Genomic DNA, 17,651 nt, shown 5'->3' with positions numbered 1-17,651 from the left:
AAAAGAAATACGGCATGCTAATAGAGTTACACGGTCGATTCCAGCCTCAAACATCTCTGCTGCAACACTGGCTGGCTGCCCGTGCCCAACTTGTATCGCTGTGCCACATCTCCAGGCACAGACTCAGCACTGAGGTGGCTTCATCGAGACAGAATGAAAAGCCAAGAAACCCATTGCCATGTCTGAGAAAACAGCCAGAGTTCACTGTGTGGTCTGTTTACCATATAGTCTAACGCAGCACTCTGGATACAGCTGCTGACAGCATCTTTTTTCCACTTGATAGATATCTGCTTTTTTTTTTGTAAACAGTGAGTGCTCTGAAAGAACATCAATATCACCCTCTATCACTGCCTGCTGGCTTTTTGCACAGCGCCCAATCACTGTCACCACTCGCTCACGACAGGAACAAGAGCTGCTGACAAACCCCTGACTAAAGTTTAAAGATGCGTGTCAGGCAGAGTGAAAAGCTTTTAATGATTTAAATTCCTGTTTTATTTTCATTTCTTTTTTTAAAAGTATCCACAACTACTGTATAAATCATATCAGAATATTGAAACAAAATGAACTTTCACTATCCCAGTCACAGTGCATACTATATTTCATAAAGCCTTACAGTACGTTACCACATGCATGTTATGCTTCGGCATTGTTGTGCATACACAGTACAGGATGCAGCACAGCAGCTCGGGCCACAGACGGAACATTCAACACAGTTTCCAAAAGGTATTTCAGCTTTGTGCATGGCACAGTTCATCACTATCACATAAGGTGTGTCATACATACAGTACTTAGCAACACTCTGGGCAGAGCAAGACTGATAATTCTTAAGACACCTGCTATGCTGATGAATGCAATGATTTACAAAACAATGTTTGACAAAGTGGAAGCGTTTCACACTCATTAGGATGGTATCACAAGCATGCGGAGACAATATAGTAACAGTCTTTATCTTTCAATTGCTTTTACAGTAGAATCACTTTAGAACACCTGACTACATCTAAGTATGGCTGAGAAAAGGTCTCCCTTGGCACTGCGACTCATACAGTAGCTTATGGAAATTGTCAGCTTATATCGTCAAAGTCATTTTCACCATTGGTGCCCGACACACAGCAGACTACATCTACACTGTTAAGTTTACTGTTGAGTTTCACTGTTGCTGTATATACTGTAAGACAGAAAGACTGGATAAAGAGGTATTAGAGTAAATACAGTAATGACCATAGAACAGACTGGAATTGAAATTCCTCCCCCTTTAGCAGCTACAGACTAGTCCAGCCTTTCCCGTGCAGTGAGAAAATTAAGAACATAACAGTTTCAAGCCTTCACGTACAGCATATTTCATTTCTCACTGAAGCACGGGGGGAAAAAAAACCTCGATCGTACCTAGAGGACTGCGCACTGTCAATACTTTAAAGCTCTAGTTTGAGTTACCTATGTGCTTCAGCGTACAGTCACTGCCATATAATTTACAAAGAGAGTAGTGGAGGATGTCTGTGAGAGGTGCTGCGTGGAGCTACATTACCTGTTGGTTCCTGAGAAGTTTTTGGATTTATGAAACCTTGTCCAGACTGAATGTCCCTGTCAAGTACAGTACCACCACAAGCTAATGAAGCCAAGTCGGCCTTTGAAGTGTGGCCTCCTGGTTTAACAGTCTCAAAGTGCATAATTCATGCACTATACCCACTTCTATCTCCATCCCTGACAATACATATTGATCTTACCATATGCCTGGTTTAACCTTTACAACTGAACGTCTTGATGTGATATTGAGACCACACAGTACTAAACCTTGTTGTGGCAATAATAAGTAAAGTGATAAGTTACATGCTTGAATAGTGACAGCTGCTGTCATGGTCTCAGTAATCCCAGCCTCATGCAAACGCTGTGCGCTGTCATTCACACTGCAGTAGAATACCTGAGGCCATGGCTCTGGGTGTCCTACTGCCTCTCTTTCTCAACAGTAACTGGGTCAAGATTAATACGCCTCTGGCCCGGCTACTGCTCCTCTGCAACATATCCCACTGGCACTTAATTAAGTCTCTGCATGGCTGTCACACAACTGTTGCATCCAGAGGCTGATTCCGGTCCAATCGGGCATGGTGAGGAGGCCAGTCTGAAGTCCTGCTTGTTAAGACCGAGTGCAGTTGCTGCAGTTGTCCTGTGCATTTCCTATGTGTGGGTGAAAGTTTTCACCTCCACTGACTGGTTATAACTCCGGGGAGCTACGCGGCATCTCAGCAGCAATACAGAGGAGTTATATATATATGTTGTGTGTTTTCTTTCATCATAGAATCATTGGCTGCCTCTACCTTCAGAGTCTCTTGCTTGGAGCATTTTTTTTTTTTTGCATGAAAATATTCCTGTTATGTGTCAAGCAAATAACACACCAAGGATCCCGCTGCACTGTCCAGCTTCCTCCTCAAGTGAAGTATTTGCAGTTTGTGGAGTCAATAACGCAGTATGGCGTACATTTGAGGTGACCATACGACCTGCAAATGACAGGAGAAACAGCCTTTCAGTCAGTTTCACAAATGCTTTTCATACAGCAAAGAGTATTTATCAACATAAAGTTGTACACTGTGCTCACCCTGGAAGATATGAATTACATGTCTGGTATCCAAAGTCCTTTCCATCACACTCCTCAGCCCCCTCATAGCGGTATCCGTCTCCACAGTAGGCGTGTTTACACTCTGTAGTAAGGGGATACAGCAGGGGCAGAGGGGTCATGTTATATGTGCACAGCAAAGTACAACTAAGGAACTATCATAGACCACCTAACCTGGACACATGACTTACTGACGCAGCCGTCTGTGACAACTCTGTTTCTGTCATCACACTCTTCCTCGTTGGAAACCTGCACAATCCCATCACCACAGTAACCCTCGTCATCAGGTGCATTTTCCATGGACTGCATCGGCATCATCTGGAATGGAAAAGTCTTTTACAGAGTTTAAAAAGCTTGAACAAAAAGGAAAAACTGTTTGAAAAGTCACAGTGCGTAAAAGAAGATAAAATAATCAGACTCCGCTGCGTGCAGTCATACCTGGATTGGTAGCCAGCCATCGATGTCTTTGAAATAGAGAGATCTCTGGTCTTTGCGGAATGCAAGAGCGTTATCTGTGTGAAGGCGCTCAAGTTCTTCCTCATTGCTTACAACGAATATCTGAATGGAAGGCAAAGAGAGGAAATGTACTGACGTGTTTTTAATATTAAGTGCAATCTTTTTGAATTATATGATTAAGTTCCGCTGGAGTGCAATTATGAGATATTGAGCATCAAAATTTTAATGTCCCCAGCAGGCAATATGTCTCTGACAGCAATATCCATCTCCCAGTAGGCATGCTTTTATCTTTCAAAACTTTTTATCTTTACATAATTAACTCAAAAGATTTTGTAAAAAAAAAAACCAATGACCCCAAGCTTTCTAGAAAAAGGGGAAAATAAAATCTTGCTGCACAATGTTGAAAATGTTAATGTCATATAGAACACATTTTGATAAAAACCCTTAACATTTTAATTGTGATTTTGAGTTTTTCTGTCATGTGTCAAATGATTCAGTACTAGGCCCCATAAGTGATTAGTAACACCACTAAATGCTGCACATAACATTTTGCATTTGCCAAGGCTATTAATTCCTCACCGCTGGTACTCTGAGATAGTTTCCTCTGGAAGGATAATCATCAAATGGAGAGCTGCTGAGAGAGCTGCAGCTACACTTTCCAGGAGGCCCTGGTGGACCACGTGCGCCCTTTGTTCCAACCATGTATAGTCCTAAACATTCACAGAGAGGAAGGAAATATTATAGAGAAAGACGCAAATAATTTTAAAAAAGGCAGAAAGGCAGGCAGAAGCAATATGTTTAGTGCCAAGTAACAGAACATTTCATGCTTAGTGAATGTTGTTGAGAGTCCAGGCTACAGTAGCTGACATAGATACCGTATGTCACGAAATGTCATATCTTTGATTCATCTGTCACGAAGCAAACACAATCAACTTAATTCCCTTGGAAACCCGATCAAGATAAGAAATGTCACATTAATAATCTGGTGACATAATACTGGATTGTAGGGAGGCTGGCCATCTGTGAATCCATTTTAGCCAGATGATGTCATGATGAAAGCATCTTGTTTCACCTCAGCAGATAAAGTTTCTCCGGAGCTAAATAAGACTACCGGTGTTACCTCTTACACTGGTCTAAAGTGTGCTTCCTTCTGCTGACAGGGTGTTTGCTACCCCTCACACAACTTTTCACACACTCAGAGAACAGAAAAAGTGCAGAGCCACACACAAACCAACCACCTCCAAGTTGGTGCAGGTAAAATCATATGTGGACTAAATAATATGCCGTTTTTTTTTAAATCAGTGTTCAAAGAGTTCAAAGAGTTTCAAGTCTGGAAAATGTAGGAGCAGAAAGCTGCCCACCTCTGAGCCTGGTTCTGTTCGAGGTTTCTTCCACTTAAAGGGGAGTTTTTCCTGCCACTGTTGCCTAATATAATATCAGATGCTTGCTCATGTGAATCCTTCATTTTGAATTCCTGAATCATTGGGTCTCTCTCTTAATTAAAGAACTGGTCCAGACCTGCTCTTTATGGAAAGCGTCTTGCGATAACGCTGTTATGAATTGGCGCTATATAAATAAAGATTAATTGATTGATATAAGCTCTCACCTGTGGCAGGTGAACCAGGAGGACCAGGGTGGCCTGCTGGTCCCTGTGGGCCTGCAGGTCCCATAGGTCCAACATTGCCAGTGTCTCCTTTCACTCCCTGAAACACAATCACAACACACACAAGGTGGTCAGATTTAGAGCATGTCTTTACACATTGTTAAATAAAAAGGTTAAAACAATACCAAATCGTCAATGTACAAAGGCACACATTGTGCACTAAAAACATTTTTGCATGCAACATAAATTATATTTTAAAGATAAATCATTTAATACAAGCAACAAAAATATACTGTTTTTAATAAAAATGCATGTGTGTGATTCTCTCCTTTCTTTCTTTTCAAGCTTGCCTGCACATCCTCCCACATGTGCTGTACTATTACTGTACTTTAAAACAGTGCAACCAGAACGTCACATGTCCACGAGCTCCTCACCTGCTTGCCTCTTTTACCCGGTCGCCCAGTGGGTCCTCTGTTTCCTGAGATTCCAGGTTCTCCTTTTGGACCCATTTCACCCTGCACAACAAATCAGATCAAGTCAACATTTGGTCAGATTGGAAAAGTTGTAATTTTGCAGGAAATAATTAAAAACTCCTTCTAGTTTGAGTGCATTTCTCACTTTCTGTCCAAGCATTCCTGGGAAACCCATGGCACCCTGCGGATACAGAACAGTGAATGATAATATGAACTTCATTACATGCAACATATGCTGTATGTATTACTGTGCTACTCCTTTTATTTGTAATAACCCCACTGATAACAGGCCTTTTTCACAGCAGACATTTCGTTACAGCAGGAAAAGCACTGGTGTTAAAATCAGCATTAATGATGGCTGTGTACCAGTAAGCCATAACAGTGAGTCAGCATGCACAGTGCCGGCACCCTGAATCTACAGCAGCTAAATGGAATTCAGCCATCATTTATTTGATTACTTAAACCTGTGCTTTCCCTACTGTCATCTGTGAAGAAGGCCCACTGTGCCTACCTTGTCACCTTTCATTCCGCTCTCGCCACGATCACCTCGAGAACCCTGATGGAGCAGGTAACAGTGTGTTCATTAAGTGTAGATGGAACAGAGATGATGTCAATCACTCTCTCCAATTGCATTTCTACTGAATGATAATTATTAAAGTGGTCACATACCTTTTCCCCTTTATACCCAGGTAAACCCTAGAATGAAAGATCAAAGATCCAAGATGAAATAAAGTAGTGTGAAGATGAGATCATCCCAGATCAGTGTGGTTTGTATGTTGAACATACCCGTGGCCCAATTAGTCCTCTGGCTCCAGGCAAACCCATCAGCCCCGCGTCACCTTTCTCACCCTGACACAGAGGAAAATGGAGAGAACAAGACAAAAGGTGGTTTGACTTTATTTTGTAGACAAATGTACACAAATATTAACCTAACCAGAAGAAGAAATAATGAGTGTAGGAATATTTGAAGCATCTCTATAGAAAAGGTTGTTCGCATTGTACAAACGGGACTGAACACAAATCAATTAATATTCATCCATACTACCATAGCGCTTCCTGGTCTCATGTCATGTTATATATCATATCATCTGCATTATGAGGTCTGACTTACTCACTTTGGGCCCGCTTGGTCCTGGCCATCCAGCTGGTCCCTGCTTCCCAGGAAGTCCAGGAGGACCTGTTCGACCCTGACAGGACACATCAGTATTAACACATTACCACAGCAGAGATCTCGGATCTAGAAATACCACATCAAACAACTCCTGCCACGGCTGAAGAAGCAGTTATGTTTTATAGAATGAGAACCTCTTCAACCTGTTTGCTTTGTAGGTATGAAAAAACAAAACAAAGTGCAGGGTTTGCAGCATAAACTGACAGCCTGCTAGTCAGAGTATTTATCAGACACTGCTGCACATGTAGGGGGAGAATGACTTTAACGAGCCCTGTCACTTTGCTCTCTTTAATTAAATGATGGGCTGTATATAGAACAGGAGCCCGTGCTTGTGGGAAATAAAATGATTTATGACCTGGCTGAAGCACTAAGCTAAATTGCACTGCAGTGCTGCAAAGCTGCTCAGTCAGGCCACCGGCCAGACAAGCTCTCCCACTGGGCCGCTTTTACTACTCAACCACAGCGACTGATCATTTAGGAGGTCACTTCGCTTCTGCCTGCCCTGATCAAACACGGTGTCCTGAGCTTTCATTAAGGCCGTGTGTTGTCTAACGGAGAGGGAGGGCCATCAGAGGGGGAGCCATGGTGCTGGGTGCCTTTGAGGGGGTCAATTCGATGCAATATGTTCCTGTTCTGTGAGAGGAGACCTGCATGTTAACTCGCCCTGCCATCAAAACAGCCCGTCTCAGCAGCTCTGCATCCCTTACATCCTGTCAGTGTGCCTGTGCTGGCTCCTGTCAAGGTTGTACTGGCTCACAATTTCTTGATGCACACAACCAGGCACTGGCAGCCCTCTGAGTTACAGCCAGCGAGCAGGCGGAGGCACTGTATCTCATTTTTGAGTAAATCCACTTAGCGGCGAATATGGAGTGATTAATGGAGACTCTCACCTTTTGCCCAGGTCTTCCGATTTCTCCCTGACAACAGCATGCGGAGGAGGGGACAAGGACATTAGTTATTAAATACACTTCCTGCAAGCATCGTTCAGTCAGTGTGCAACAGCTCAATTAAACTTAAGCTTACAAAATAATGAGTGAGTAAAATGTATAATGAGCCACATAAATGCGGAAGTAAACTTACCTTTTCTCCCTTGGGCCCTATTATCCCAGGCAATCCAGGTGGACCCTGATGAACATTAAAAACAATAAATATATGGCATGTGCTCATGAATCACAGACCTATCTAGATAAATTACTTTTATAGTACACAGAATCCAACCACAAAGTCATGTCCGCTTCTGGAAGCCTACAGCTGCAGTTTCAATTAGCTAAAGGCTGAGTGGCCACTATTGATTTAAAAAGTGCCTTGTGGGTCCCTTTTGATAAACTGAAATGCTGCAGTCCAGCTAGTGCGGTAACAGCCTGAGATAGGCAAAGCTTTAACAATCATTTGGTAAATCTGCTTTTCACTTATGAAATGCTGGGCTAACCGTGGAGGAGGTTGGGTTAACATGTACCTATTGAACCAAAACGTCTTAATATCTTTCATCACCGGAGTACACAAACACACGGACACATGCTTGTGTTGGTAATCCCTGGAATTTACGCGACCCAGTATGCCTTTCCAGGCAGACAGCTCTTCGGACGGTTTCTGAGAATGATGTGTGGGGCACTGGCAGGCAGTGGAAAAAGGCTATTTGTGTCTGAGCTAAATGTAGAGCGTTAATGGGCTGCTGTGTTGCATGGGCCAGAGAAATCCCCATCTCCTGCTTTGCAGGAACTCTCAAGTTGGAGAGGAGATGGGGGGGAATATAGTGGTGGAGTTCTAATTCTTAACACCTTGAAACTACGAAGAACCCAACATGAAACAGAGGCAGTGTGTGATTTAACTATACTGACTGTGACACCTGTGTTGTGTTGGAATGGTGTAATAACAATGCCAAGGTGCCACATCTACAGTATATTGATAATTGTGTTTGGGAAGGATCTGGGTCCTACCTGAAGGCCAGGGACACCAGCAGGCCCAGGGGGGCCTCGGGCACAGGCAGAGCCCTTGTCCCCATTGCGCGGCTCTGACCCATCACCATGTTCTGAAGTGCCCTCATTCTGTAAAATAAAACATATACAAATAAAATGTAAAAGAATAAAATTCTGCATTTCCTTTACAAAATGCCATGATATTAGACACCTTTAGGATCAGCAGGGTGTTGATCAAGTTTGTCAAAGACATTTATGTCTGATATTCACCCCGTTCTTGACATTCTTGACCAATTAACAACCCACAGCTTGTTAAGCCATTTCTTCCTGCAAACGTGTTCCACTATCTGAGTGTTTTAACCGTGTTTACTCAGGGGTCAAAAAACAGTAAGTGTGGGGCAGTTTGGACATCACCCAAGGACATATCAACAGTCAGATATTCCACAATAGAAAGTCACATGACTTTGACTCACATGAGCGTGGCGGCGCCAAAGTGAAGGGGGTGGAGGAAATAGTGGGGGTGGAGGCGGACTCAGTAAACAGCATGGGCTGAATCTCTTCTGCTGCTCCTGGGTTCTGAGAGCTGTGCAAGGTGTGCATGCAAGTCAACAGACAATGAGGCCAGGGGTCAAAATTAGAAGACGACAGAAGAGGTCATGTTAATGTGCTTTCTTGACTTCTGCAACAATGTGAATCCTGATCTCTTTATCAAAATGAGAAGAGTAACGCTTAAACTCATAACACATGGACATGCACGAGCAGCTGAGGTACATATAATGTGACACATCAGCAACAAATATCTCATTCTACAATAAAAGAAAATGGACAAATCAAAGAGCTTAGAACATGCAGGAGCAGCATAAGCAACAGGGAAACAGGTGCAAACTATCAAATCATGACACATGTCCAGCAGAGTTCCTAGAGCTAGACACAGATATGAAGTGTCTGTGCCTCTCACTGAAGGGCTGGAGCTGGTCTTGCTATTTATAGGTATTTCCAGTCTGGCTCATGGGTGACATGAAAACAAGAAACAAGCATATTTTCCAAAGATAATAAGCTCAAAATGAAGCCTAAAACTAGCCATCTAGTAGCCATGCTTTTACCACCCTACTCTCTCAACACCTGTGCATGCATAGTACTGTATGTACTGTACACTACACACACATACACAAACACACACATACAGGCTCAGGATTACAATACTCTTACCTGCTGGGAATGGAATAAAGCTGTCCACAAAAGAGGATTGAGCCAGGCCATAACAAAACCACAGTGGCAGATACAGTCCAAGTGTTAGGAGAGTCATGCTGCTCCAGATAGTTGCCTGACTTTATTTCTGAACCACAGCAGCCCTCACACGCTGCCTTCCTCTCTCCCTCTCTCCTCACTGTCCTCTCCCTCTGCTCCCCTCCCTCTCTGCTCGCTCTGCTCTGTCTCCTTTACGCCCTCAGAAGAGGGTACGCCGACCAATGCCCATTAAATCTTTCCTCTGCATCAGTGTGCGCTAAAATTACAGGAGACAGCCCGCCAGCTGCTTCGGGTGCCAATATTAGATCTCTACTACTGCAGGGGGTGCCTTTTGTTGTTTCCACTCCTCTCACAGAGAGACTTATCGTGGCCAACCCACAGTGGAGAAAAGAGATCCCTGTCATTTGTGCATCCTCAGACAACTTTCAAACATCTTCTGTTTGTCTGCATTTATTAGTTCTTTTTAATGCATTCCCCTGTGCATGGGGGTGTCCATTTACTCAATACAAAATTGGTTTTATTGCTCAGTCTCTCCCTCAAAATGAAGTGTCTGCATTTGTACAGAGGCTCTCTGAGGGATGTGAGAGCTGTAAAAAAAAAAAAAAAAAAAAAGACAACTGTATCTCTTGTAGTGATACGAGTATCATGAGCACAAGTGAAAGGAATCCTGCATCATTTAGGTTTGCAAGAGAAGTCCTTCAATTTGATATAAACCAATACAAAACATTAATCTAATAGAGAAAAATGTCACACTATGCACTATTTTCTAAGCTTTCTTTGCATTAAAATAAAAAAAATGTGTATGTAGGCCTAGATATTGCATAAAATTGTCACTTGCTAGGAATCCTCTTTCCACTTGTTTTAAGATGTCCCTGACAAGGTGTGAAATCAGAGGAGGGTGTAAATTTATGTATGTACATACGAAAACTTAAAAAGCACGGACAGAACTGTTTCTGTTTTGAGTCCATTTTCACAGTCCCATTTTTTTAATAGTGTAAGGAGCCACATACTGCATGCTAATTATTTACCTACCTTTTAATTTTATTATATGAAAAAAAGAAACACCGATTTGACATATAGGAAAAAAGATGATGCATTGAATCATTGTATATGTAAAACGGTTTTATTGTTGTATTAATCATTTTAATCATTTTTTAATACTACTGTGTAGTAAGAATCAATAAAAAATATTCTGTTATTTCATGGAAACAATCAGCAAAAACAAAAACAGCTTTAAATTTTCCCAGGTTGAGTTTCCAGAGGAAAACTGTCACTGCTGTTCTGATACATTTTCTGGACAGAGGAAAAAGCAGATTCCTCTTTCAGCCTATAAATTGGAGCGCGTGAGCCAAGGGAACTCCTGCAAATACAGACAACACAGCATTTATATTAATCCTCTGTAGATTATAGAGCTATTTTATGTAACATTGAGTCCATTAATTCCCCACACTCAAAAACAAAATAGTTCTTCTTCATCCATTATCCCATCTTTAAACCTGAATGTGGATCACAGTCAGGGGGCAAAAGATGAGACTAGTACATGTCAAAAAAGTCTTTCCGCTGGTCACAGAGTGCAAAACCATGGAGCTCAGCACCATGGATACAGCGCTCAATACAACCTTCAAACATGTCTGCAAAGGGTTGCGTGGATACATTCAACATAAACACAGAGGGCCATGCTTTCTAATTATGGGGACTCTGAAATAGAAAGGTCAGGTTGGTGTGAGGTGGAGGGATTGTGAGTGGAATACAACAGTTCTGCGGTGCACCTGGAGTGTATGGATTACTGCTCAGTAAGGCATGTCGGTTACGTAGCTCTACAAGGATGAGGCTGGAGGCGAGTAAACACCAAGCTGTTTGTTGTTCTACACTAGTCATGAGCCGAAACGCTGCTGCTTTTAAACCAGGCCCGGCTTTGCTGCTGCGACTGTCGATGTCATTCAGGTCATTGTCCGTCTCCTTTCTGTTCTACTACCTGAGGGGCAGCAGGTTAAAAAAATTTAATAAAATTCAGGGGCAGAATCCAGGTTGCAGCCTTTGGTCATATATACCCTCATGTGTCTGAAGTGCTCAGTGTCATCAAATCATGTCTACAAAGTCGCTGAGTCCCAAAGGGGGCGAAACGTGGTATGAGATGAGACAGAAGATCTTAATTGTAATGACCAATGCCAAGTTCTTGACACTCTCTTTAATCCTGAGTGTCTGGAAGTCTGCAAAAGTATTTATAAATTATGGATTTCGGCAGCCTTATGCCAGATTTCACCTGTATCTGTACCCACAACAGACAGGAAACCCTCAACATGTATCTGAGGAGGTTCCATGTCCCCTTGTGAATGGGGACCTTTTAGAAATTCAAATGTCACCTTTTACAGACTAAGTCGCAGCCTCCTAGTTTCGGGCATTTGTAGAAAAGCAGATATATAGAAGTTTAACAGTATTAAAGCAGCAGAGAAGTGGCATCACAGCGCCACCAGGGGGCGTGGCATTTCCACAGGACTGATGCTGAGGATGTCCTGTTATCTCAGCCAAACATGCAATTCAAATGAACAGCAAATCCACAATAAAACTCCAGAGGATTCTTTCATTTTGTCCTGACCTTCTCAGGATGACCGTGATGACTCTACACTTTCCCAACATGTCAGATTTACCTGCTGTTTCCTGTCGGAGGACGGATCGATAAGCACATTTAGGAGACTCGGCCTCTCCCAGTCACTCAAGCTAAGCTGTAAAGCACTGCGCAGCTCCTCCACCGTCCTCACCAGGTACCCTCGACCTCCGAACGCCGTCATGACCTCATCATAGCGTGCCTCAGGTAGGAGGGTCACAGGAGGGGCTCTGCCAAGCAACATGATGATGTAAGATGCCTTTCATTAAATCACAGCTGATTGCATGTAGGAAACAGTCATATTAAATGTTTCATGACGATGATTTATCCAATGATGTGTGACTCACATAGAGGTCAGATCTCCCATCTTTGCCATTTCTTTCCAAGTCTCAGGATCCACTCCACTGTAAATACCATTGTTATTGACCACAATGATGACCACAGGTAGATTATACCTGTTAGAAAAAAAAACACACACAATGTATAGTTACATAGCAGCAGGGGTGAAGTGTGTATATTGTATAGAAAGGGAGGCTACCAACCCACCTGCACATGGTTTCAACTTCCATGCCTGAAAATCCAAAGGCACTGTCTCCCTCCACACAGACTATCCTTTGGCCCTTATTCTCGCTCCTCTCCACAGCTGCTGCTGCTATGGCAAAACCGAGGCCTACACCCATCGTTCCAAATGTACCAGCATCCAACCTGCACATCGTCAGGATTAGCTAACAGCAATTTACTAAAGACTGACAAGCTTACCTTAGTCAAACACAGTCAAACCATTTGTCAACAGAGGATTGTTTTTTTTTTAATATTTTTTGCAGGTCATTTCTACAAGGATAATTTTGCAGTGGGTATCAGTATTGTGGGTATCACTCAAAGAATGTTACCCAGATGTTTTTTTTAAATCAACTTTGGACTTCAATATTTCTCAGCATTTTCTCTTGCCATTTACACTCCCCTGCCTTGATTGCATCCCAGGCTGTGAGATTCTTTACCTCTGGAAGGGCTACAACAAACCTCCCATGCCTGTCTGCTATAGCCAAACTCATAGAGCATTTGGGGACAGGCATGAACACATACGCAAGGTTTTAGCTTAAAACATCTATGTGTTTCCTCCCACATTTTGCTGCCTGTTAGCTGTAGCTCCAGGGCTTGTGCTCCTTTCTATAAATCCCCTTATAGAATATGCATTTTTACTGAAGTTGTGTTTTAAAACATGAACAGTGAACTGGGGTGAACACTTAACACAAGTGAAAAGTGCTCCTTTATGTGCTGCTTCACTGAGACTGCCTTGCCTGTGTCGAGGTAGGTAGTTGTTCAGCATAGTGCGTCCTATGTCCATAGTGTTTGCACCCTCGCTGACAATGATACAGTCTTGTGGCAGCAGCTGGGAAACGTGATGAAACACTGTGTAGTAGTTCATGGGCACTGCTGACTGAAGAGCGAGTGCCTGTGGATAGAAAAAGGGCAAAAAATAATAAAAATGCATGAATAATGACATCATTTACAGCATCTAAATTGATCAAATACATAATCATAGCAAATTAATGTCATTAGCATGTGACACAGAGTAGCATAACACATGCTTTTCAAAAGTGAGGCCAAGCCCACCTTTGATATTTTTGCATTAGCAGCAATTTTGTCCTTCAGTGTGCTCCACCACTTTGTATCAGTGGGATATTTCCATCCATCTTTACGGACGCACTCCGAGAGCTGAAAAAGCAAACAAACAATGAATCAAAGATATAATCACGTTCTACAAACAAACACATGAGCTGTTCTTTTATAGTATATCTTTAATGCTCAGCATGATATTAATACAGAAGCCCACAAGGAGAGAGATTAAAAAATGTGAGAGTTTGTTTGTTGCAGTCACCTGAGTGACGATAGCATTGATGTCTCCCAGGAGAGCGACAGAAGGTCTCACATTGTTCCCCATCTCCTCAGCACAAAGGTCAACCTGCATATAGAGCACAGTTGTGTTAAGCTTTTACAGCACAACATGTTTAGTAACAATGAAACGCATAAACTAGTATTTACACCAATGCTGAAATTGGTCCATAAATACACCATTGGCTTTTGAGTGAGGAACTCTTGGCTTGGTCATTTGTATACCTGGATGATCTTGACATCAGGGTCAAATCTAGGTGGCAGACCAAAATGCAGGATCCAATTCAGTCTGGCTCCAAGCAGAAGCACAACATCAGCCTGGAGAAGAGCTCTTGGTAATAGAAACAATGGAGGAGGAGGAGGAGGACGGGCAACAGTTAAGACAAAAGGGGAAAAACAAAACACAAATTGAATACTATGTCTGGTTCTAATTTTACTTAACACAATAGTTTAGTGTATACACAGAATAAACCATATTAGATAAACTTATCTATGATAATATAGCCATGAGAGGGAGCAGCTCTTATTCTCTGACACTCAGACACAGATTAGTAGATTGAGACTAAAATGCTGTTTGACTTATATCACTGCAATGAAAACACATGAAAACATCTTTTTTGTTAAATGTTGTAGTTTTTGTCTTAAAATCCTAGCCAACATTTTTATGTTAACACTTAAAACCTGTAGAGTATTTATATAGATGATGTAGTAAAACACATTACATAAAGAGATGTTATGTGATGTATACTCATCAATAAGTTACGGAGGCTCTGGATGTTTCCTTCATATGTAATGAAAGGGAGTCTGACCTGGAGCGGGCAGCAGCCACACAGTTGCGGTGATCATCAGGTAGCACCCCTTTTCCCATGGGCGTGGGCAGAAAGGGCAGACCGCTCATTTCCACAAACTCCCTCAGAGCCCTTTCTGCTCGGCCATAGGCTGCTCCTGTTTGGCAAAACAATACTCATATCATCATTATTCATCTAATGAATTACTCAGAGATGATGGAGGGAAAATGTGGTTTGTAGCGTTAATGCTGTAATTCCAAAACTCAGTGCAGATGTTTCTTTTGATGTTACCTTTGCCAATGATGACTAAGGGTCTTTTTGCTGCTTTCAAGACAGAGATGGCTTCAGTGACTGCAGCGTGGTCAGCCAAACTCACTGGTGGAGTTGGACAACAGGACACAACTCTGCAGGAGAAACACACTTCTTTGAATGTCCACACACCTGGAATCACATGAGTGATACCATGTCAAAAAAAAATAAGGTGATCCTTAACTGCACTATAACTTTACAGTAGATGTGCATTTAATCTAAGGAGATTTGTAAACCTTACCGCACAGCTTTTGCAATATCTACTGTAAATCACTTGCACTGATGCATATTTTACATCACAGCATATTAATGTCATTGTACACAGTGTATTTAGTACATATTTTGAGTTAACATTATTGTATATAACATTATTGTATATAGTTTGGCCTTTTAATTGTAGGTTTTTGTCACCTGACTTGTTTGCATGTTTTGTATCACATTGCTGCTGCAATTTCCCTTCAGGATTAATAAAGTTGTCTAAAATGGCAGCAAACCTGACATTGCTCCTGTTCGCTTTAGCGTTGACCATGTCCCCTGCAATATCCACATAGCAAGCACCTGGACGCCCATACATGCTTGTGCGAACTGCCTGTGAGCAAACAAACACAATGAAATTCAAAATCATCATCCAGCTATACAAAATATCTTATCTAGTCTGCTTTGATAAAGGAGACAAGCCTTGCAAGGGTCAAACAGACAATGTAACAATAATCTGCTATATTACCTTCTCTATGACTGAAGGGATGACTTCCAGACTGCTGGGTCTAGCAGAGAACTTGCTATAAAGGCGACATGCTTCCACCTACCAACAAATGAAAAATGACAATTTAATGAAGCACAGACAGGCAGAAATCCACCTGAAGACGTGCGTTACCTGAGGAAACTCCTGAAAGGCTCCTGCTGTTTCTTGGTTTTGATCTGAGGACCCTCCAATAACAACCACCGGCCTGTGCAAAGGCAGCACACAGTTAATAAACGATATAAATATGACCAAGGCCCACAGGTAAACTGCACACACTGCCAGCCGAGTGAAAGCAGCATGAGTTTGTTCAGTCATACCAGCAGTTCATGTTGGCGTTGGCCATTCCACCCAGAGCATGAATGAGTCCTGGGCCAGACACCACCAGGCAGGCACCCGGTCTGGATCCAGATTGGCACAGGAGACATCAGCATGTGAGATACAAAGTGACACACTTATATACTCACATTCAGTTGTATATGTCTTACCTCCCAGTGAGGTATCCGACGGCAGATGCTGCATAGCATGCCTGTGGAGTGACAGAGTTGACTGCACATTAAAATATCATTCTATTTTATTTCAAGTGCAGTAGAATAATAACTAATGTTTTTTTTTTTTTTTTTTTTTACCGCTTGTTCGTTGCGCATTCCCACATATTTGATCCCTGCAGCCTGAGCAGCCATGGCCACTTCAATGACAGGAACACCGACTATCCCAAACATGTATTCCACTTTCTGCAGGGACAGAACTTGCTCTTTAACAGACAGACACCGTAATGTGTGTACATGCTGTATGAAAAGTCTTAATTTGACAGCGCGGACCTTGAACTTTGACACACTTTCTGCAGCCGTTGCGTGGTGACATTATAGGTCAGTACAGACACAGACACAGCTGGTTAAATTACTTACAGGTTAGCATACTTCATATATATCCGCACTGTTTGTGTTTTTTAAACGATCTTACCTGAGTTTTTAGAGACTCCGCAATCAGCTGAGCTCCTGTCACTTCGTCCATGTCGGTCCACAGGTTGTTACAGACGGTCTATTACTCTGTGGTGGGGCCTGCAGAGCCACAGGTGACACCAACCCGTCAGAAATTGCTCCAACTATCAGCCCCACGCAAAACTTACGGACTTTTGTTTGCTGCCATCCTCCATCTACCACTTCCTCGCACTTCCGGGTTCTAAGCCAATCACGGGAGCCACTACGCGTGACCTCATACAATATTATCATAACTCTTCCTGTTGAAGGCTGACTGCAGTCACCATTATACTATTTACTCATTAGTTTAAAAAGAAATAGGCAAATTAGAAAATAATGACCTTTTATAGGATTTAAGAAAATGTGTTGAATCCCTTGTTATTTATTATGTATCTCTGACCTTAATTCTACCACCACACTGATCACAACCTTGTTTTAGTTGATAAAATATATTTAATCCATATTATGAAATTAAGGCCTGGTTTAGAGAGTTTAATGCTATTGTACATAGCTGCTTTGGAAGAGGGTTGATTGGTGCTTCACTCATCACAGGATATGGAAAACATCTCTGCAACATGTGTAACAGTAACTCAGGCTTTTTAGCTGGATAGTGTAGCAGCAACTCATACATTTTGAACCAACAGGACAGCTTGTACCACCTGCTCTGTTAACGATCACTAAAAGCATGTTTGTTGATCTATATTAATGTCAAGAAATGAGCTTTACACCATCTTAATTCTGTCAAAGTAGGAAAAGCACCAGTGTTACTAATCAAATTAACAATGGCTCTGTTCTGTTCAAGTGTTTAAGTAAACCATGGGAGTGTGACACTGGGGCAGCATGCATAACACCAGGACCCTGAAAC

The 17,651-nt window shown here is 42.2% G+C and overlaps 2 protein-coding genes across 2 annotated transcripts; both read right to left on the bottom strand.

Annotated features, from left to right (window-relative positions):
* Window positions 1-490: 490 nt before the first annotated feature.
* Window positions 491-9,612, bottom strand: colq (collagen-like tail subunit (single strand of homotrimer) of asymmetric acetylcholinesterase). The gene is made up of 17 exons (XM_070835149.1): window positions 9,434-9,612; window positions 8,698-8,807; window positions 8,246-8,353; window positions 7,389-7,433; window positions 7,199-7,225; window positions 6,253-6,324; window positions 5,924-5,986; window positions 5,807-5,833; window positions 5,649-5,693; window positions 5,283-5,318; window positions 5,099-5,179; window positions 4,668-4,764; window positions 3,641-3,771; window positions 3,044-3,163; window positions 2,797-2,938; window positions 2,588-2,690; window positions 491-2,489 (listed from the first exon to the last, which is right to left on the bottom strand). The coding sequence occupies exons 1-17, from the start codon at window positions 9,528-9,530 to the stop codon at window positions 2,420-2,422; spliced, it is 1,374 nt and encodes a 457-aa protein (XP_070691250.1). The 5' UTR covers window positions 9,531-9,612; the 3' UTR covers window positions 491-2,419.
* A 986-nt stretch (window positions 9,613-10,598) lies between these two features.
* hacl1 (2-hydroxyacyl-CoA lyase 1) lies at window positions 10,599-16,967 on the bottom strand. The gene is made up of 17 exons (XM_070835292.1): window positions 16,770-16,967; window positions 16,436-16,540; window positions 16,295-16,335; window positions 16,127-16,207; window positions 15,942-16,014; window positions 15,792-15,869; window positions 15,562-15,656; window positions 15,050-15,162; window positions 14,780-14,915; window positions 14,196-14,301; window positions 13,957-14,040; window positions 13,692-13,793; window positions 13,376-13,530; window positions 12,624-12,782; window positions 12,425-12,532; window positions 12,121-12,307; window positions 10,599-10,832 (listed from the first exon to the last, which is right to left on the bottom strand). The coding sequence occupies exons 1-17, from the start codon at window positions 16,818-16,820 to the stop codon at window positions 10,800-10,802; spliced, it is 1,707 nt and encodes a 568-aa protein (XP_070691393.1). The 5' UTR covers window positions 16,821-16,967; the 3' UTR covers window positions 10,599-10,799.
* Between the last annotated feature and the right edge of the window lie 684 nt (window positions 16,968-17,651).

Source organism: Pempheris klunzingeri, chromosome 8, assembly GCF_042242105.1.
Source record: "Pempheris klunzingeri isolate RE-2024b chromosome 8, fPemKlu1.hap1, whole genome shotgun sequence".
Lineage (NCBI taxonomy): Eukaryota > Metazoa > Chordata > Actinopteri > Acropomatiformes > Pempheridae > Pempheris > Pempheris klunzingeri.
Note: the sequence above shows the minus strand (reverse complement) of the source record. Positions and strands in the feature narration are given on the sequence as shown.

Coding starts and splice junctions, on each gene's coding strand:
- colq (XM_070835149.1), bottom strand. CDS start 9,530: ATGACTCTCCTAACACTTGGACTGTATCTGCCACTGTGGTTTTGTTAT. Junction 4,765..5,098: donor CGGGTAAAAGAGGCAAGCAG/GTGAGGAGCTCG, acceptor ATTGTGTTTCAG/GGAGTGAAAGGAGACACTGG. Junction 2,691..2,796: donor TGTCACAGACGGCTGCGTCA/GTAAGTCATGTG, acceptor CCCTTACTACAG/AGTGTAAACACGCCTACTGT.
- hacl1 (XM_070835292.1), bottom strand. CDS start 16,820: ATGGACGAAGTGACAGGAGCTCAGCTGATTGCGGAGTCTCTAAAAACT. Junction 14,041..14,195: donor CTGATGTCAAGATCATCCAG/GTATACAAATGA, acceptor CTCTATATGCAG/GTTGACCTTTGTGCTGAGGA. Junction 12,783..13,375: donor AACTACCTACCTCGACACAG/GCAAGGCAGTCT, acceptor GACGATGTGCAG/GTTGGATGCTGGTACATTTG.